The sequence below is a fragment of a genome, assembly GCF_019968985.1.
Source record: "MAG: Porospora cf. gigantea B chromosome Unknown PgB_NODE_586_length_14411_cov_153.773, whole genome shotgun sequence".
NCBI classification, from domain to species: domain Eukaryota; phylum Apicomplexa; class Conoidasida; order Eugregarinorida; family Porosporidae; genus Porospora; species Porospora cf. gigantea B.
The window spans coordinates 1-14411 of NW_027179131.1; the positions used below are offsets into that span (position 1 = coordinate 1).

General features: G+C 51.1%; 9 protein-coding genes across 10 annotated transcripts; 2 read left to right on the forward strand and 7 right to left on the reverse strand.

Annotated features, from left to right (window-relative positions):
* Window positions 1-976: 976 nt before the first annotated feature.
* On the reverse strand, window positions 977-1465 carry KVP17_003803 (uncharacterized protein; the record flags this gene model as incomplete). The annotated part of the gene is made up of 1 exon (XM_068521445.1): window positions 977-1465. The coding sequence occupies one exon, from the start codon at window positions 1463-1465 to the stop codon at window positions 977-979; it is 489 nt and encodes a 162-aa protein (XP_068372903.1).
* A 21-nt stretch (window positions 1466-1486) lies between these two features.
* On the forward strand, window positions 1487-4526 carry KVP17_003800 (uncharacterized protein; the record flags this gene model as incomplete). 2 transcript variants are annotated; one of them, XM_068521442.1, is made up of 2 exons in its annotated part: window positions 1487-2731; window positions 2760-4526. In XM_068521442.1, the coding sequence occupies 2 exons, from the start codon at window positions 1487-1489 to the stop codon at window positions 4524-4526; spliced, it is 3012 nt and encodes a 1003-aa protein (XP_068372900.1). The 2 variants fall into 2 exon arrangements, with proteins under 2 accessions (XP_068372900.1, XP_068372899.1); XM_068521441.1 differs by having other exon boundaries at window positions 1610-2731.
* Window positions 4527-4829: 303 nt separating this feature from the next.
* KVP17_003805 (uncharacterized protein) lies at window positions 4830-5351 on the reverse strand (the record flags this gene model as incomplete). Its single annotated transcript, XM_068521447.1, has 1 exon — window positions 4830-5351. The coding sequence occupies one exon, from the start codon at window positions 5349-5351 to the stop codon at window positions 4830-4832; it is 522 nt and encodes a 173-aa protein (XP_068372905.1).
* Window positions 5352-5881: 530 nt separating this feature from the next.
* On the reverse strand, window positions 5882-6607 carry KVP17_003802 (uncharacterized protein; the record flags this gene model as incomplete). Its single annotated transcript, XM_068521444.1, has 3 exons — window positions 5882-6127; window positions 6181-6367; window positions 6405-6607. The coding sequence occupies 3 exons, from the start codon at window positions 6605-6607 to the stop codon at window positions 5882-5884; spliced, it is 636 nt and encodes a 211-aa protein (XP_068372902.1).
* Window positions 6608-6679: 72 nt separating this feature from the next.
* Window positions 6680-8152, reverse strand: KVP17_003799 (uncharacterized protein; the record flags this gene model as incomplete). The annotated part of the gene is made up of 1 exon (XM_068521440.1): window positions 6680-8152. One exon carries the CDS (start codon window positions 8150-8152, stop codon window positions 6680-6682), a length of 1473 nt encoding a protein of 490 aa, XP_068372898.1.
* A 170-nt stretch (window positions 8153-8322) lies between these two features.
* On the reverse strand, window positions 8323-9626 carry KVP17_003797 (uncharacterized protein; the record flags this gene model as incomplete). Its single annotated transcript, XM_068521438.1, has 3 exons — window positions 8323-8697; window positions 8755-9393; window positions 9468-9626. The coding sequence occupies 3 exons, from the start codon at window positions 9624-9626 to the stop codon at window positions 8323-8325; spliced, it is 1173 nt and encodes a 390-aa protein (XP_068372896.1).
* Window positions 9627-10829: 1203 nt separating this feature from the next.
* KVP17_003804 (uncharacterized protein) lies at window positions 10830-11072 on the reverse strand (the record flags this gene model as incomplete). The annotated part of the gene is made up of 1 exon (XM_068521446.1): window positions 10830-11072. One exon carries the CDS (start codon window positions 11070-11072, stop codon window positions 10830-10832), a length of 243 nt encoding a protein of 80 aa, XP_068372904.1.
* Window positions 11073-11908: 836 nt separating this feature from the next.
* Window positions 11909-12634, forward strand: KVP17_003801 (uncharacterized protein; the record flags this gene model as incomplete). Its single annotated transcript, XM_068521443.1, has 1 exon — window positions 11909-12634. The coding sequence occupies one exon, from the start codon at window positions 11909-11911 to the stop codon at window positions 12632-12634; it is 726 nt and encodes a 241-aa protein (XP_068372901.1).
* A 698-nt stretch (window positions 12635-13332) lies between these two features.
* Window positions 13333-13857, reverse strand: KVP17_003798 (uncharacterized protein; the record flags this gene model as incomplete). The annotated part of the gene is made up of 1 exon (XM_068521439.1): window positions 13333-13857. One exon carries the CDS (start codon window positions 13855-13857, stop codon window positions 13333-13335), a length of 525 nt encoding a protein of 174 aa, XP_068372897.1.
* Between the last annotated feature and the right edge of the window lie 554 nt (window positions 13858-14411).

The following is a 14411-nucleotide window of genomic DNA, read 5'->3' on the forward strand; positions in this document are numbered from 1 at the left end:
GGCGTTTCCGGGATGACATTATCAGCTATTCCTGATGCTATGCATTGATTAAGACTTACTGGCTGACCTTATATTTTCTCCGGGGCTATTGTTTAGGGGTGCTTGATCTTCAGGATGATCTATTGTGGTTTGTTTCAGAATCTCTGTGGCGACGACTACTTCTCTGACAGCAAGGGTTCTTTTGGATGAAAATGTAATTCAGTTCTGAAGTACTGCTGATATCTTGGGATCTGAATAAATAGATAAGATCTTGACTACAAAAAACGTTTAAAAAAATCTTTGTATGATTGTGTTCTCGGAACACATTGATGGGTCTGCCCCCCAAGTTCTGCCCAAGTGGGGGTGTCTGCCTTGGGGGGACATGTTCAAAATTGAAACTTTAAGTCGAATATTACTACGAATGCTGTAGGGTTGTGTGGTGTTTGGTTGAAGAAACTGATCATTAATGGCGCTCAAAGTCATGGGTTCGCCAAAGGGCTTGAACGCTCACATTTGCGAAGTTATGCGCAGTGAGCTGGTTGCTGCAGGTCACACCATATGACTGCAGCTGAACAGAAGTACGACGTGCAGGATGAAGGCGCGAAGATCGCAGCAGCCAACGTAGTCATTCTCCAGGCCCCCATCTTTTGGATGGGTCTGCCTTGGGGGACCAAAAAGTATCTTGACGACGCGAACTCGAAAGGACCCCACTAAGCAGTACGGGACTGGTGGACGTTGCCAAGGGAAACGTTTTCTACTATCATGCACCTACAATTGCCCCAAATCCGCCTTCAATGACCCAGAGCAGTACCTCATGCAAGGAGGCAGCGTTGAGGATATGCTTCTTCCCATTAACCTCATCTGATGGGATTCCAGATCCTCCCAATTTTGGCGGCTCACGATGTCGTAAAAGACTTGAAGATGGAGGAAATCGACGATGGAATTAAGAGTCACCTCTATGACTGCGTTCGCTGATTTATGAAAGTGAAACTGAATCTCAGCCAGGATCATCACTCCTCTCAGACCACTGCGGCGCGAAGTCGGCAGCCCGCAGCTTAGGGCCTAATGCCACCGTCTCCCCTCTGCTGTTCCGGATCTCCACACACTCTGCGGCCGGTTCACCGAGCTTCAAGGTCCATTTGTGATTCGTTAGCGCGTGGGGGGGGAGAGGGAGGCCTTCGGAAAGCGGAAAAGGCCCGATAGGCAGCTGGTTCGCATCGTCTACAAGCTTCCGTTCGGCGGGTGACAGAAGGCTAAGTCGCGCTGGCTGAACGTGGTCCGTATGATAGGCCCTTTCACTGAATAACACGTCCCGTGCAGCGGAGCCGGTGATCACGTTCTTTCCCGTTACAACAGCCGCTTCGTGAACCTGTTCTAGAATAGACTTGGCTTCCCTGACCACCAGATCAGACAGCAGGTCAAGAGTGTCGTCGTCAAAGGTCGTCACCCCTACCTGGTCCAAAATGCGCACAATGTCGCCACGCATCTCGAAATCGTGATTTGCAGCATGCGACCACAGATTCATAAGCCACACAGGCCCAACGAGGAATGTGAGGCAGCTGTGAGGACTCAAGAGTTGATAAAAGGGGCGTTTAGATCCGCTGGCTCAGGCGGATTCGTGACACCTTTCATGGGCAAGGACATATGGGTGCCTGACCACCTTAAGAACCGCGCCATCGATCAGGACATCGTATACATTGAGCTCCTCCCCCAATCTGAGTGGCGACGGCCAGAGACTGCGTACACCCGTGTGAAGAAGGCCCTGAAGGTACAAGATATGTCTCCGCCAAGTGACTCTGCCCTACAGAGGGCCGGTTCAGTGGTCGGTATCGCTGAGTATAACGGACGGAACAACGGAATTCTGGTGCGACTGCAAGCCAACAGAGAGAAGCGACCGGAGCCGCTATTATGCAATGGAGAGGAGTACGACAGCTCGGTAGTTATTCTTCCAGAAGACAAGTACATTCGCGGCGTCAGCATTAACCGGAGGCTACCATGGGTGCTACTTCACAAGGAATACGTGCCACCTCACCTGAGTGATCCCCAGGGACGGATAGTTCTTGACCCTACAGCCGTATACATCGTCCGCGTGACGAAGTGGACTGTGGACTCCAGGCTTCCGTTAGCTGTCATCGAGCGGTGCCTGGGCAACATGGGTAGCGTGGAGACGGTGACCAAGCTCTCAGCGTGGCAGCACGAATTGCAGTATCATCTTCAGGACATACCTCAAGAGGTGGTCGACGAGGCCAATCAGAAGATCAGGGACATTTCCGCTCACTGGTCTGATCACTTGAAGGGACGTCGGGACTTCCGGAAGCGTGTCGTCGTGACCATCGATCCCGAAACAGCAAAAGACCTCGATGACGCTGTGAGCATTGAAATGCTTACGCCAGCCGAAGCGAGGGCACTAGCAAAAGGTCCGGTAGACTTCCCCGTGGCCCAAGTGACTGTTCATATCGCGGATGTCTCGCTTTTCGTGACGCCAGGGAGTCTACTGGACCAAGAGGCAAGAACGCGTTGCTTGACCATCTATTTTCCCCATCGTTGTTTCCCCATGCTCCCGAGAACCTTGTCTGACGAGTTGTGCTCCCTTCATCCTGGGCAAGACAAGCTATGTTTCTCCGTGTCCTTCTACATTGACGCCGCCTCCGGAAGGCGGCTATTGGCTCAGGATGGCTTCCGACCTGAGGCCCGTCGCAGCGTCATCAACACGGCATGTCGTTTCTCCTACGAGGAGGCCCAGATTGTAATCGTGAGTGAGCGTGGGAGAATCAACGCAGGACGTTTGCTCCCAGGAGGATCCCGTCATGACGAGGGAGCATGTACATGCTCTCCTCGCTGCGTTAAAGACGCTAAAGAGCCGTACCGCTGCGGAAAAGGCATCCAGAGACCAGAACCTGTCGCGTTATAACGTTTTCTCGGATATGTTCGGCAGCGTCCAGCGCCTCATTGCTCAGGGCGCCGACCTGGATCAGATATTTAAGGTCTTGCCGGGACTTCAGCCTATTTATCAGACTCAGCTAAACCGAATAACTTGTGATGGTCAGGCGGACTTCCCTCTGAAAGACGGATTCACCTGGACGTCAGTGGTGGATTCACTGCTGGCACTCGATCTCGTCACGAGGAAGATTCGACGCCGGCGTCTTGCGACTGAAGAGAGTATTGTTCTCCACCTCAAATTCCAGCTGGGATTCTTCGTGGACCCTCTGACTAATTTACCAGTCGCTTTTAACTATGCGGAGCATACGACCAGTCATGAGCTGATTGAAGAGCTGATGCTGGTCTGCAACAGGGTGGCTGCTGAGACTATCGTGTCAGGACCTTATCAAGAGCTGGCTTTCCTTCGAAATCACGAAAGCCCAAAGACAGTCTATGCGGAGCAGCTTCAAGACTGGCTGAAGGATCTCGGTCTTGTGCTGCCCGAAGGCAAGAGCATTGTTGACTACCTCTGGTCCGCCAAGGGTTTCAACGAGCTGATCAGAATCTTGCAGAAGAATCTACCGGCGGAAGCTGTGGATGCCATCCTTTTGAGATTCGTTCTGGACTTCAAGAAGGCAGGCTATACCCCTTTCGCGAGTCTACACCGACTGTCGTGGGCCCAGGAGCCAGGCGATACACTGGCGTCATGGAGAGAGACAATGGCCTCCGAGTTCACGGTTCCGGAGCTGGCTGACGTGCAGTTGCAGACTGAAGAAGGCATGGAGGCGTTTGACGACCTAGTGTTGACCTTGCTTCGCGATGACGTCGTGGCTGGCAAGGAGGTCACTATGGTTGGTCGGGTCGGACACTACGCCCTCAACTTCCCACTCTACTCGCACTTCACGAGCCCTATCAGGCGTTACAGCGATATTCTCACACATAGGATGCTCTCTGCGACGCTGGTGGCGCAGCAGAGGCGTGACGAGTTGGGACAGCTCACCTTTGACGACATTCCAATGCCCCACCTCCCCGCCCTCCGCGATTTGAAGCTTAGCAGAGAGTCTCTCTTGGACATGTTATCTATTGGCGAACAGGCCACAAAGATTGACAGGGGGTCCAAGCATTGCCACTACCAGATGCAAATGCTCTTCTTCGCCATGTTCCTCAAATCCAAAGGTGCTCCAGCGATAGCAAGAGGACGGCTGGTGTTTGTGGACGATAAGTCATGCGAGGTCGTCGTCATCGCTGTAAATCAGAGCCTCACTATCAAGTACGAGGCTCACTCCTTCCCTACAGGCTTGGAGGGCACTGTGGACACCGTTATCAACAGCATTCAAACCGACGAGAAGGAGTACGTATTTCCCGCCAAGATGAGCGTCTGTAGTACTCCCCGTCTGGGGCTACGGGTCGAATGGAGGGATGGAACCCACAAGCATGTCCCCCTTTTCGATACATCCGATTACTGGCTCATTCCCATCAAGGATGACAGTCAAGGTTTCAACCTCATCACGATTCCCGTCTGGAAACAGGACCCTCTAAGTAAACATGGTCGTAACGTTCGATTGGACGACGTTCTCTCCAGTATGACTCCTCCAGATATGAACCCCAATTTCGAGTATGATGTGTGATGAGTGCGTAATGAACCCCAATTTCAAGTGTTGTGATGACATTGCGCAATGAACCCCAATTTCGCATCGCATAATGTGTAAGGATAACGAACTTCAACACAATCTGCTGCATCGTCGAGACATCCAGCACTTCATTGACAGGATACCAACAGCCAGCACCCGTGTTGCGAGGCCACACAACAGCATCCCTACAGCCGCTGTCGTTGTCTCGCGCTTGGAGAGGCATACAAACGCCCAATGAAACGGAGAGACGTAACGGATGACCTCGATAAGCGACTCCAGGCGCATAACGTCGCTGCAAGGCTATGAAGGCGGCCTACCCCCAAATACGCACCTCACCATGAAGTAGTTGGAGCAGGTCAACAACAACAGCATCACAGCCACCTCTGACGTGATCGCCTCACGGCGGCCACGAAAGCACGCGGCTGCGACGTAGCCCAATCCATGACAGGCCCAGTGGAATAGTATGATGATTGCAATGAACTGTGATGGGCAGTGGCGAAGCCTCACGGTTGAGGTTCCGGCTGATACACGGTCAACAATATAACCCATCACAATCGTAATCGAAAGACCGAGAGACGGTATGACAATGGGTAGGTCGCAGAGGTTACGAGCAAGAAACCAAGTTGGCAGCCAGTAGAAGCCACTCACCACTTCCCGTCTCACAACAGGCAGTTCTGTGTGAAAATCGACCATGAGGGTGGAGGGCGTGAGAAACGACGTACAGAGTACCATGAGGTCGAAGTTCTGAGAGGATCCCCCCGTCTCCGCAAACAACATAGCCAAGCAAAACAAAAAGAGAACATGGAATACCAGCAGAACCATCAATAACGCCGGTTGGCGAGTATTACTCGCTGCACACCGAATTAAAATGCCTCCGAATACTCTTAATCGGGATCTCAGCCACAATGTCTGCTGCATAATAATTGGGCCCTCAATCTTACCTGATCCTCGGTCGCCTCTGTGACTACCGTACTACACACACGAGAAAAACTGGGAAGAATAACGTACACAGTGCTACACAATGGCTCACCTCTGGCTTTGATACAGCAGACTCAGCGAGCCAAGTGCGCGGACGGATAGCTCCTGGCGAACAAACGGAACGCGCTCTCTGGGAATATTTGGCCAAGAGCGTGTCTTGTTCTATAGAAAAGATGAGGACTCACGTGGAGATGTTGCTGACGAAATCCAGGACAAAGTCGTAGGGGTTCTCTTGGTCAGGACACGACCGCATGCGAACTAGCTCTATCATACGCAAGACATGGCGTGGCGGACCTTGGACGAGTACGCTCCCCAGGTGAAGTAGAATTACGGAATCTGCCGCGAAAAAATTCTTGGAGCAGATGAGGACACCACTAACAAAAGGAGAACGCAGAGAAAGTACCCACATGCGAGCTAAGCGAGGGCACCGCCAACACAACAGGACAGCTTAACTTTGTGGCCATTGATCGCAGATCCTCCTCAATCCCCAGAGCTGTATTTCCCGCGTCCACCGCAAGGAGTGACAGGTGGGAGTTGATGGACTCCGCAGCCAACAGCAGTCGTGAGTGAAGCTCGCCACAATGGGTGTAAAGATTGTCCTTGGTTGACAGGTGAAAATTCTGGAAAAATTAAATAAATAGGAAAAATTATTCAACTGAGTTGAATAACTTACTGATATTAAGTTTTGCACCAAGGTATTGCGTTTGGTGGCCGCGAGGTTGGGACACTGAATCCGGACTGTGGAATTGAGGTAGTCCTTCACAACAAGGCCCTCGAATGGGGGGTTGACTCCCGACTCGAGACCTACGAAGCCACACATACTTGTATGAAACCTCGATTCAGATGACGTCTTTATTGTGCTGAAAGCATTCTAGGAATTAATATTAAAATTCCTACCTAGACAGGTCACCTGGGAGTTTGCCGGCTAGGGCCCTAAGTAATGTCGTTGCACCACTTCCTGTAGGCCCCAAAACAACGATATACCTCCCACAATCGAGGTCCAAGGGTAGTTCGTGGAGTATCTGCTCTAAGGGGCAAGACCCGAAAAGACTGAGCAGCGACCGCGACCGCTGACGGTGAACTGACAGCTCAATCGACATCGATCGTAGGTGAAAGTGATGAATATGCTGCCCAACAAACTTGGATTGCTTTGACACAGGAGCACGCAAATACTAACGTACATTCAAAATGTCCTCCCACAACCGGACGAGGTCTGTTGCCTTGTCCTGCATCGTAGTGATCTCATCCGGATCTAGGTACTGATCACATACCAAATCGGAAGACCCTCCAGTAAGGAAACCGAACAATTGTTCAAGCAAACCCTCAAAGGTGTAATGTGACTCCGAATAAATCCTCATGTTCCGCCGGTAATTCTCGAAGTCGGCCTGGGTTACGCTCTGCAGAGAATCCAGAAGCGTATTTGGCAGATCAGGCGTCATTTGCAGGGACATCCCCAGTTTCGACCAATGAGCAGCGCTGTCGCGGTAAGGCAGACGTTCAAAATCGTCCCAGATGTACACGCACACGCAGTCAGCGAGTGCAAGGCACTCACTCTCCATAAAGGCGCGGCGTCGAAAGCCGCGGGGAATCAAACAGAAGTCGGATTTGCTCCACTCCTCAAGAAAGCGCTCGCCGGAAGCCTTGCCCACGTGCATGTACTTCTTTAGAGCGTCTCGGAGAATAGGTATCAGGACATGTCGGACCTTCCGCAAGCCACCATCGTCCCACGTGCCCATGAAAGTCAGTAACCGAGACTTCCTTCCGAAGGTCCTGTTTGGGGACGGTTGCCATCGATAATTGTTAAGGATCTTCGGGAGAGGGATGTTGCCGAAGTCGTCACCAGAGTTGTGAAAGACCAAAACATTATCTCGCGTTGGATGACTCACCTCCTGTACAGAAGCATACATGACATCTGTCCGGAGTAACTCCATCTGACCATGGAACAGATCTTCACAATATGTCCGGTGTCCTCTCCACGTTCTCAGCATGTTGACTCCGTAGAAGTAAATGTAGAAGGGGTTTATCCAGTTTCTCCTGCGGCGATAAAGGAACAGACAGTCCGATAGCCCTGGGAGTGGTACGAAGGGTCCAAAATAGCGGTAGTAAAACACAGGGTCGCTGTCAAGTCTTGCTTCGAGAACCTCCAATGCGATACGTCGTAACACAAGAGACCACCAACCTTCGTTTGATAGAAGCGGCCCATTTAGACCGTAACGGTACCATTCAAGTGAGTGGACCCTATCAAACCATGATAGCTGCCGAATCAACTCGTCCAGGAGGTCATCTTGGTCCGTAACCCATGCTATCGAGACCTTATTGGCAGGTACACACCAGTAGTGATCGGGAGATCTAGGTCTCAACACCTTGGGAACCTTCGATAGAACTTCATCTGGGTCCATCGTTCTTTTACTTTCTATCCACGCATCCAGCCACTCCTGGAACTGTACAGGTAGTTCAACTTGGTCGTGTATCAAGCACTGCATCTGACGACGAAGGATTTCTTTGCACCCGACTTCATCGATCTTGCAAGTCCACAAGGGGTTGTCGTCCATAAACGGCGGTGGTCGGTAGCAGGAAGAGAGCACGGAGTGCTTGGACACCTGAAACACCAAAGGACCCAGAAGCCATCGTGACGGCCATCGCATTGGAAATCATCATTTTTCCATATGTTGGACGGAAGATGGTTGGATGGCCGGATGGCCAATCTAGTTGGACAAAGGAAAAAAGAGGAACAGCGAATACTGAAAAAATCCAAAAGGAAGATAAAATATTTGTCACAAAACAGATTCTACTATTCTCACAAAGGCGCTGAACTTCAAGTGACCTCCTTCTCATTGCGAATGGCCGCAAAGTGTACACAATCGTACACTGTGTGCATCATGCTGCGCGGCTGGGACGTGTAGGTGGCCAACAAGAATTCTTCGTGCTGGATATCGAAGAATTGTAAGATGATGGGTCTGATTTCCTCCCAGCTCAACTCGACTGAAAATTCTCCAATGGTATCGGCGAAATGGTACAGCAGGGGGCCATTGTTCGCCCAGAGTCCCCCTGGCCGTATGATCTTGGCTATAGTTCGTATGTAGACCATGATGTTCTTCGCAGTGTCCAGGAAAAAGCAGGTGAGAACGACGTCGATCTCCTTGATGCTATTTTGGTAGACCTCCACAAATTCGCCTGCGAACATAGAAAACTGGAAGCGATATGCGTATCATCCGAAAAGTTAACGCGATCTACAGATTCCTCTCACCGAGCAATCCGGATCTCGAGGTATGTGCTTCGCAGGACACACATTAGGGATTCTGATAGACACCAGATGATCATCATGGCTTTTCCGATTGCAAGTCGCGAGTACGAAAGGGCAGATAGAGAGCTCGTACTCGGGAAGCGCATGGTTCAGAATCAGATCTGCTCCGAACAACATCAGATGGGAGAACTCGTTCCCTTGAGTTGAATACCCTCGTCGTACAGACTCGAAAGGCAAGCGCCCTAGACCGCTTCCAGGGCACACAACGACTGGGCGTCGTCCACGCTCCTGGCGGAAAGGCTTGAGTGGGACGTACTTCTCGAGGTCACGGATCAGGGGGCCGTAGCACATGGCTCTCTCCTTTTCGCCCTCATCAGCCCAATCGCGAACGAATTGTCGGAGAGTGCTCTGCACTCGGGAGTACTTCTCTAGTGACCTCTCAATGGTCTCGTCGGCTGCAGCAGTAGCACACTGTCTTTCGAACGGGGTGGGGCGCTCCGCAAACTCGCAACACCTTTCTGGGAAATCGCAACAGTTCTCCGAGTCGCAACCTTTTTCCGCGGAGTCGCAACCTTTTTCCGCGGAGTCGCAACCTTTTTCCGCGGAGTCGGCTTTCAGATCTTCGTTCTTCTCGCATTCACACTGCGATAATGATATCAATAATTGAATGTGTTTAGGTGTTTAAAATTATGTAAGAGATAAATAATAATCCTCACCTCATCTATCAGCAGCTCCTCTTGCTGCGAAAGCAGCAGAATGTCCAGTAACGCCTGGTTGGCCTCCACTGCTTGAATCATCTTGGCCATCCGGGTGTCCACGGGCTCCAAAAGCAATGTCTTCTCCTCGTCCGTGAGGAGATCAAAACAGGAACGCATTCTGCAACGAGTTTAGTTATTCGCGGAAGAAAATAAAAATTGAAGCAAGAAATAATGCACCTGCCTGGAGATTTCTCGTTTGGCATACAAATGGTAGACCATTAGGGAGTGACACACGCAGAGAACGTGCTTACGTTCCTGAGCGTCGTCGACGTCGGAGGTCATAACAAATGCAAATTTGTGTGTAACATTCTGATCGACGACGGCCATCGTTTCCAATACAACCTACAATCATCCTACAATTGGCCTACAATTGTCACAATTGTCACAATTGTCCAAATACTCCACATGTTGTTTCGTCCTAAAACGCCCCTTAATCCCCTGCTTCGATCAGCAAGTGTAGGAGAAGGTCCTCACAAAAGTAGGACACAAGTATTGATCATCATTTTTGAACCATGCCCTATTCACCTTCCACCGCATTCTCACAATATCTTGCGATGAAACGCGCATACGTTTTGTCCCCATGTGTTAATTTCCCTTCATGGTGGCACAGACTTGGGAGGATCCATCATGGCACAGACTTGGGAGGAGTACCTATCATTTGTTTCGAAAAGCTCTCGCCAGACGAACCGCAGATGTCGATTCAGCTAGCGAACTGCGGTGCTAAGATCACCGATATTTCCCGCCCCAGAGTGAACTTCAAACAATTCTACAGCGCCTGCTGCGATCTCAAGGCAAGAGATTAGAAGAAGCAAAAACTTGTCAGGTGTCAGAACCTGGTAAAACTGGTAATCTTCAATCAAGAGGACTTCTGATGAATATGTCCACACCACCCGACTATATTCTGATGAATATAACTGAGACGTCAACTGAGAGCTACCTACAAATAGCGGACGTCGTTAAGGCCAAAAAACGGTAGCGAACCAACGACGTCCACGCGGCCCGCCTTGACTAGCATATGGACATCTGCTCGTGTCTATCAGACAGCCTGCAAAACCAGCCTAACCTTTACGATGCGATATCCAGACGCTGCAGTTTCTAGAAACATGAATCTGATGTTTCGATGCCTCTGTTTGAGGCCCGCAAGGGTTAGTTTTTGGGGTTAAACCCAAACTCCACACAACCCTAAACTAGTTAACAGTTATCATCCCAACTTCGCCATTCGAAAAAAAAAACGGTTCGCCAGCAACGTTGAGTGATTCAATATTTAAAAAGGAAATATAAATGAGATTCAGCATTACAAAGAACGACTACGCGTTCAAATCACTCAGGTCCCACAAGGTCTGACGAGCCGTCGACTTCACGAGGCTTCGCATCCTTAGTAGTTTTGCTGTGGAGGTCCTCTACGACTTCCCCATCAACAGTCTTCGTAAACCTCTCTTCTGTTTCGCCGTCAGTGTTAACAAAGCGGTGGCTGGTGGTCGTAGTAGTGCTTTCCGCGTGCGCCGGCACAGTTCCTCCTACATTGATTTGGTGACGCAGCGGGAATGGTGCGATCCCAGTCATCGGAAAGTCGATGCCAGTAACGAACGGTGAAGGAAATTCCGTAGTCGCGATCGTTGGAAAATCCCCTCCAGTGAATGGCGTCGCACCACGAAGCGTTGACGCAACCTGAGTTCCGACAGGTAGCCCATTGCGTGTCTGGACACGCTCGACTACCTCGCCGTTCACCGTAGTCTGCGAATAGGCGGACGTCTCTACGTTAGACCCGAGTCGACTGCGAGCAGGAAGGACTCCTCCCAGATGATTTGCCGAAATGCGTCGACCGGGTATCAAAGAAGTCCCCATGTGGAGTCGACTGATGGGCGTTGCGGTTCTTATTGGCGTGGTGGAGCGTATCTGAGGCCCAACAGGGACGCCATTTTCTGTTTGTGACTGCTCCACAACTTTCCCATCCACAACGGTTTGCGAAAATGATGACGTCATGTTAGAAGAGCGTCGTCGTGAGGAAGGAGTCGGCAGAATCCTCAAAGATTTCCCGATCGGCGCCGTATTTCCTGCGTGCCTGGGTGCGGCGAAATCCATAGCTCGATCAACAGCTCTCTCTATGAATGTTGAAGGCGCACTTATGGGACGACCCGTAATAAAAGCAGACTCAGGCCGCCCTCCCGACGAGCGAGTATCCTGGACAAGCTTACCATTCACCCAGCGCTTAGTGCTCTCAGAGTACATTTGAGGTTTCGAACACAGTTATTTTGGTTGGGTGTGGGGTATGGGATGTACATGCACACATGTCTCAAAGGTCGTAGAGACCGCAACAGATCGCCAGACTGTACACCTGGGTGGTCGTAGGGGTGGGAGGCGCGCGCGTTCAACAACCATGTGGCAATTGCCGATTTCGAATGAGCCTACAAGGATTACCACAGACGTGCCTAACCCGAATTCTGCTGTTCTTGCCACCCAGATACTGCAGTTTGCTGCAGCAGATATGCAAATCTCTGCGAGACCAAGTACACGGCAGCACGCTGCTGTGGTCAGAATTGTCCCTGCGTGATTTTGGGCCGGTGCAGCAGCGGAAAAAGCGTCGCAATGGTAAGCAAGTGAAGCCAATGTGTAAGATATCGCAATTGGAAGTGTACCGCAACAGGACCGCGATGCGGCAGTCGGAAGACGAATACTGCTTGTTAGACGCAATGATCAATCAGAACCATCTCCTTCAACCAGAGCTGTCGGTTCCGTCTGCTGGCTACACACCAGCAGCCGTTACATCATGGAGACGTGAGCAAGGGTTGAGTGCATCTGACGCGGAGTGGACCCGCCTCAAGGCAGTTCACCGTTGCGGCAACGGCTGTCGTATGGTGGAAGTAGCAGCACGGGTCTACGTCTGTCGAGATACAGGGCTGTTCCATCACTGCTCCGGGCTCTGTTCACACGCAGCGGTCATCGACGACGGTTTTGTCTGCGCGCTGTCTGGCCGGATTTTGGGTTGCGAGAACGTGGATGCGGCTCTGCGCGCAGAGCTGACGCCTTTCGGGCAGGAGGAGTACAAAGACCCAGAGCTACAAGATGACTGGGGTGAAAAGGGCTCGCTGGGTCGTGCTTGGATGAGAGGTTACTCCGAGGGCTGATTCTTACGGCGCAAAAAATCGCAAGGCGCTGGACGACTGTTAGCTTGAGACATTGGTTGTGTGTCACCATACATGCACGTCGACGTGAAGCACTAAAATGGAAGATTGGCATTGCATGGCGTCTGACGAATGCTCCAGTTCTACACGACCGGAAGCTCACGCCTGCGAATTCTACATGCTGCACTCTGATAACGATGACAGCATGCCTCTCACGCGTCATGTGCCCGACCTCTGGGCATCTCCACTGAGGCTTGTCATAGAGTAAGATGCTGTGCCTACGCATGACAGAATACCCCTGCTACTTCTGGGTGCCATGTCCAGCTGTTGTTCGGGAGTCCTCCGGTTTTTAGTGCCGATGCACAGACGCCATTTTAGGTGATGGTGCTGACACTGTTTAAAGTGACTTGTGCCTCTGACCCTTCGAGGCGACCTCGAAGACGCATCTTTTAAGGATCAAGTTTATGTATGTTGACGAACACAATCGTTATCCGGGAATTCTGGGACGGCTAGTTCAGCAAAGAGTATACTTAGACGTGACCTGATATTGTTCCTTCAACACCTCCTAAGACACGGATGGCATCATTAACGCTACATTTAGTTTTTGGAAAGTCTGGAAGGTCCACTACAATAGAAGCTATCGACTTAATTGCCAGCTTTCATTTCTGGGGAGTTCAGCAAAGCATAACCATCGCACCAACTCAGACGTGTCCACCCTTAGTCGTCTTGTTCTTCATCTTTCTCTTGGCGCCGTTCTTGCACACAGGTGCCTTTCCAAAGTGCTTGTTCTGCTTGCGAGTTGCCGGGCCTCGGAGGAGTACGCAACGCTCGCCCTTCGGGTCTCGCTCGGCTAGCTGGTCGAAAGTCAGCACCTCGCCTCCAGACTTCACGATACGGGCACGGCAAGCCTCAGACACGCGCATAGCGCATACCGAGAGCTTGGGCACATCGTAGACACGCTCGTCGTCGAGTACGGAACCAACAACGACGGCAGTCTTGGCAGGATGCTCAGCCATAAGGCGGACCAAGCGCTTCATGCCGACGGGGGGTCGATGAGTTCTGGACTTCATGAGCCGCTGATGAACCTTAACGTTGAACTTCGAAGTGGCACGTCTGGCAAGGTAGTCGTAGAGCTGGATAAGCAGCTTGCGGTAAGGGTCTGTGGTCTCAGACGTGGTCCGCTGACGCTTGCGGATCCTACCTCCCTTCTTAAGATCGATGGCCATGCTGCTGCTGGTGGAGTGCCCCCAAAATCCATCATTAAGAATACCGTTTTGTCTCCTACAAGTAAAGCCGGCTTCTCCAGCACATAGGACAACATAACACCATGTGAGAGGTATGCTTATGATGACACCGGGAGAACCCAGATTCTGTAGGCTCTTCGCCAATGCGGATTGCGAACCTCTTCCTACATAAAGTCTGATTGTGTACGATGTTTCATCACCAGCCAGCTAGGTGGCTCAGTGAGGTCGTCTCGTTTTATCTGGTGAATACTTTGGAGGCGGCTGCTCTGGCTGACTTCTCTCTCAGAGCAAGTCAAATCCGCACAGCTGCATTAGGGAGGTGACGGGATGACACCGGAAGAACCCAGCTCATTCTGTAGGCTCCGCCAATGCAGATTACGAACCTCTTCCTATATAAGGTCTGACTATTATGTAGGGTTGTTGGGGTTTAATGATGACGTTTCCATTGGCTGTCCGAGGAGTCACTAGCTCGATTCCGTGCAGATACAGAAATAACTGATCTTTGTGTGAAAAGAGAACGAAAGCTCTAAGAAATA